Raw genomic sequence first — 5,305 nt, 5'->3', positions numbered from 1 at the left:
GGAAGTAGCAGGTGTTGTCTTTAAAAAAATGCACACTTAAAATGTGGTTCAAATGCATGCAAGGGACTTCGAAAATAACAGCTAGTCATGCCTTTCTGCAAGGCATAGAGGAAAGATCGGGGGATTTAAAAATATTTAATTAGGATGACTTCATGGTGCCAATCCAAGGGGTTTGTATCTGAATAGAGTTTATTGTAAGGTAAAATGAACACAACATTAGCAAATAATTTAACAGTTAGAGGAAATGAATGGTAAAAAAAAACACAGAGTAAAAAGATTCACCACATCACTGCTTGGACAGATATGAGTGCTTATGAAAGGTCATAGGTTACAGGTTAAAGGTCAGCCATGTCCTCGTCCATCTGCACTGTCTGTAATTTGGCCAGGTCCTTCTCCTCCCCCGGCTCCATTTCCCCACACATGACCCGCACCATCTCATTCACCCCACCACCACTAGCGTTCACCTTACTCTCCGACACAGACATGTAGTTGTTGTTCATGCCAGGGCCCAGAAGGTGTGAGGAGGGGACAGGTTGTGGGTTGTGGCCCCTGAGGTACTCCCCAGGCTGGAGTTGGTGTCCGTTAGGGTCTGTTTGGGCCATCAGAGGGGTGCTGACGGTGAGGCTGGTGTAGACCTCAGGCTCTGGACTGGAGGAGCTGACGGTGGTTACGTCAGAGGAGGAGCCCTGGCTGGAGGGGACCTCCTCTGAGGTTAGTGGGTCTGAAGAGTAGCTGAGCTGCCCACTGGGGTCCAGGTGAAGGCCATGGTGGTAGGAGTACACCCCTCCGCCCCCACCACCCTCCAGGGGCTCCTTCTTGATGGAGGTCTGTCCAGCGTTGCCCATGCTGTAGAGCACCGTGCTGGGGTGCATGGGGGCCATGGCCAGCTTGTCCTGATGGTGCTGGTGGTGGTAGGAGTCCTCACTAGAAGAACTGACTGCTACATTGTTCATTTGGATTGTACCTGAGATATTCAAATGACAGATTATTAGCCTAAACATTTTATACTTCCTTCGTCTAACAATACTTTATACTCTTATCTCTGAACCACTATAACATCCTCTCCTCCTTGACTATAACATAGTTCTGTAAATCTTTGGCTTCACTCTTACTGTTACTCACTCTTACTCTAACTTGCAACAGAATTCCATCTGAAATCTCTGCTGTGTCTCTCTCACAACTCCTGGTTTTTGAAGCTGGCCCTGTGGGACCCAGGAGAGTCGTATTGATGTAAAAGCCTGCTATGGGCCAACAAGAAGGCTTTTTTCTTTCCATTTTACTTTTCTGTTGTCCTGGTATGAGTTCTCTGCTTTGTGTCAAATTAAGTGCTGTAATGACTCTCTCCTCGTTAGTACGTTTTTTCAGTCCTGTGATTGTCTTAAACAGATTATCCTCCTCTCTCCCCCTGAGGTCAGGAGTGTGCAGTGATGATGACTGATGATGACTTCAGAACCTGTGTTCCATTCATCTCTATAATTTTCCAGGACCACCATATATCACCACACAAGAAAATATGGATGTGTGTGTGTGTGTGTCTGTGTGTGGCCTTTGCGTCCAGCCCCAACTCATTGCAGTGTAGTAAAAAACATCTACTAAGACAGCTCAGACATATTGAATGCATAACAGAGCTGGTGACTACACCCATTTACATTTCAACCCAGGACTCCATTTTTTTTTTAAGGGGAGCGGGGTTAAGTTGCTCTAATATTTTAGATGTTTGAAAGGTTAGGGTCAACCACCACCATTTTACTGTAATGCACTCTCTCTTTCTCTATTAGCAGTTGGAAGAGCACCTAAAATGCTATAATACTACATATAGAACAGTCATTAGTTGTCACCAATACCTCGGAAACTGCTATCAGCAAAACTTCAATGTGGATTTTTTGTTTTCAATGTAGAATAGAATAAAATACAACATTATTGTCCATTGGTTAGAACGGAAATGTGTCTTCTGCCTTTCCCAACACCCCCTGATACACACACACCACCACATCGACAGATATGAGGTAAAGTCAACCCACCTTGTGAGAGAGATGAGGAGTCAGAGGGGAGCTGCAGAGGAAGACCCAAGTTGCTGTTGAGCAGTGACGTCCCGTCGCCGTTGGATACGCCGCTGGGCACGTGGACCAGACTGTACCCGCCCAGCTGGAGCGCCCCTGAGGACGAGCTGAACGTGAGGACAGACGAGCCGCCATTTTGAGCTGCCATGCTGTAAACCCCCTCCAGCTTCACCTCTGCTCCGTTTACACAGCCAGAGTAGGAGGCGTAGTCCACACTGGAGCCACCCAGCCCCTTCTCCTGGCCTGCCTGCATCTGCATGTCCACACCAGAGCCCCCCATCAGGACCCCCCCAGAGGGCCGCAGGGGGTTGAAGGCCAAGGGCTGGATGCCCAGGTTGAGCCCATTGAACAGGATGTTGCTGGGGGCCTGGAGGTAAGACGAGCCACCGTTATGGAAGAGAGTGGAGCGGTTACTTGTCACTAGGTTTCTGTTGAAGAGCACCTCACTGCTGGATCCAGGGGGTATCTTGATGTCTCCAATCTGTTGGATGATTACACCACTGTCCAGAGACCCTGTCTGCAGGGGGAGGGCCCCATGGGTCATCGTCCCGTCAGATGAATTGGAGAGGGGGCGTGGAGAGAGCTCCTCCTGCCCTTTACTAGACTCATCCTCTGTGCTGTGGTTGCCATCAGATTCACTGTGGAAAAAATGCAGAGGGGAGAAGAGAGTGAGATATTGAAAGCAGTTCAGGGACTGTCTGAAGAAAATATGTCCTCTTCTTAACTCTTGGTAGACTTTAATGATGGAATTGTGTGAGGAAGAATTGAGCTCAGCGAAGTAAGTTGTCCTACTGGTTTGACTTACGTTGTTGTCATTGGTGAGTGCACAGGTTGAGTCTTACTACTGACAGAGTGAGTGACAGACAGATTTTGAAACCGAAATAATCATAGAAAGACATTATTTGCATACAAAGAAATGCATACAAAGAAATATGGCTGATATGTCAAAGCAACTTTGTCCATACCTCAACTCTCTTAGCCTATTAAAACAATGATACAACCACATTACATAGGCTATATAATTTTATGGGCACACAATATTTGTGGGCACAACAACAGAGGTGATCAATGGAGATCTCTCAAACATGGCTTTAATAAGGAACGTCGACTACCAAACGTTTTATCCCATGGAGAGTAAATTGGATTATAGCCCTCCTTTAGTTATACTCCTTCAGGCCTACCATTTGGCGTAATACATTCCGGGGTGACAAATGCAAGCGGTCGCAGCGTGACAACACAAATGGTCAGATACCTTTATTTGTATTTTCTTAAGTGGTCATTGGCATATAATGTATTTTTATTTTATGTTTGCATAGCTTCACTTTTTAAGTTAATAATGTTAGTAAAATATTAGGAAATCGAACAATGCCATCTGAATCGTATTTTTCATCATGAGCGAGTGACTGAAACAGCTGCATTCCCCTTTCTACAAAAAAGACGTGCTCTCTGAACTAAAGAGAAACGTATTCTTCATCGTCCTGAGGCCTGCATGCCAATTATTGAAGAAGCGTAAATCCTATTAATCTTCTCCATAAATTAGCTCAGGCTTATAATCACTTATTTTGTCACTCAAAGCACAATAATGTTTAGTCAGTGGCAATATAATTTTTGGCCCCCACAAACTGGAATGAAGTGGATTGCAAAAACAAATGCCTTTGAGCAATCGATGGCATTATTTTTGGTAAGTTTGTGGTGAGAGAGAGAGAGGGAGCGAGAGAGAGAGAGAGAGTACCCACTGGGCACAGACCTCAATTCAAAGTCTATTCCACGCTGGTTCAATGTAATTCCGTTGAAATTACGTGGAAACAACGTTGATTCAACCAATGTGTGCAGGGTGGGTAAGAGGTCAACTCCACCAGGTGCGCGCGAGAAGAAAACATAAGAAGAAGGGAATAATATCTATCTGTCTGGGGGTGGGGGATTTTCTAATGAAGGGGAGGTGTTCTAATTCCCCGGTTTAATAAGAGGGAAAGAAAATTGCCAAAGTGATTTATGTGGTGAGAATTGGATTCAGTTAATTGTGAACCTTAACACACGAACGGAGACTACGGAGATATTTATAGGCTACATCTATAAAAGCAACTTATTTATAACATCATTATAACACAATTTAGAGTATAAAGGTTATATTTGGAATAGAGTAGGCTTATGTTGGACTGGTGTCCATGCTCTTAGTGCCCTAACACGCAAATGAAACCTGATCTGGATGGCAACAGCCTCATATTTCAAAACATTAGCGGCGTGTAAGCTACCCTGCACACTTTTTTGTGCCAATATTATAATGTTAATGATTTACGCTGTCAACTCACACACCAAGCTCTATGAGCGATTACCATGCAATAGTCAGAGGCTACAGTCAGGTGTGCATGTACCATACAAGGCAAGCCTGCTCGACCTCGCCAGCAATAATCTCTCAAAATGACTCCTGGTAATGAATTTATGAGTTAAATTTCTTAAGCTGTTACGCACACTGTGTCATTTGCGTAAAATCAAGCAATCGACTGATTATTTTCTCACCTTTTTGATTGTGCTTCGGACGGGTTTCTGTCCCTCTGTCTCCTGTTTTTGAACCAGTTGCTGACTTGCGTCAAGGAGAGTCCCGTGATTTTAGCGAGGTTTCTTTTCTCGGCTGGAGAGGGGTATCTATTCTGCTTGTATAGATCCTTCAGCGCGTTGCGGGACCTCTCTTTGAAGCAGTATACTGTCTCTTCCCCGTCCCAGATAGTCCGGGGTAGTGGGTACTTTCTCCGCAGGCGATATTTATCCACGGCGCCCAGGGGTCTCCCCCGCGCTTTCTCTGCCTCCGTGTACCGTGCCTTATACCAGAGGTCTTGTAGCGAGGAGTGATTGAATGGACTGAAGTTGTGGTTCTCCAAAACACTGTAGAGCTCCTGGTACCGAGCTTGATGAAAAGCGACAAGAGCTTGGGCTTTCAGGATGCTTTCGTTGCCACGTAGCAGGTCACTCTGTGGTAAGGACCATAAAAACCTGGCCAGCCGGTCCACATTGCCTCCCTGCTGCAAAGCCTCGCAGACGCACGCCACTTGCTCTGGGGAGAATGCCAGCGAGGAAGCCGCGCTCACCAGAAGTTCACTGTGGACTGCATCAGTGTTCGAAGTTGCGCGCTCCATAGACAACTCCGCGGTATCCAGCGCTAGAAGCTTGATGCAATCTCGCTTGTCCGTCTTCACATTTTCCTTCTTGATGTTATTTGAAATTGTGACTTCTCCTGAAGAAGAAGACAT

At 45.7% G+C, this 5,305-nt stretch overlaps 1 protein-coding gene across 1 annotated transcript; it reads right to left on the bottom strand.

Moving 5' to 3' along the window:
• Positions 1-335: 335 nt before the first annotated feature.
• six4a (SIX homeobox 4a) lies at positions 336-5,305 on the bottom strand. Its single transcript, XM_038967309.1, has 3 exons — positions 4,578-5,305; positions 2,022-2,698; positions 336-964 (listed from the first exon to the last, which is right to left on the bottom strand). The coding sequence occupies exons 1-3, from the start codon at positions 5,303-5,305 to the stop codon at positions 336-338; spliced, it is 2,034 nt and encodes a 677-aa protein (XP_038823237.1).

The sequence above is a fragment of the Salvelinus namaycush genome, chromosome 28, assembly GCF_016432855.1.
Source record: "Salvelinus namaycush isolate Seneca chromosome 28, SaNama_1.0, whole genome shotgun sequence".
Classification (NCBI taxonomy): domain Eukaryota; kingdom Metazoa; phylum Chordata; class Actinopteri; order Salmoniformes; family Salmonidae; genus Salvelinus; species Salvelinus namaycush.
This window is presented reverse-complemented; position numbering and strand designations above follow the sequence as displayed.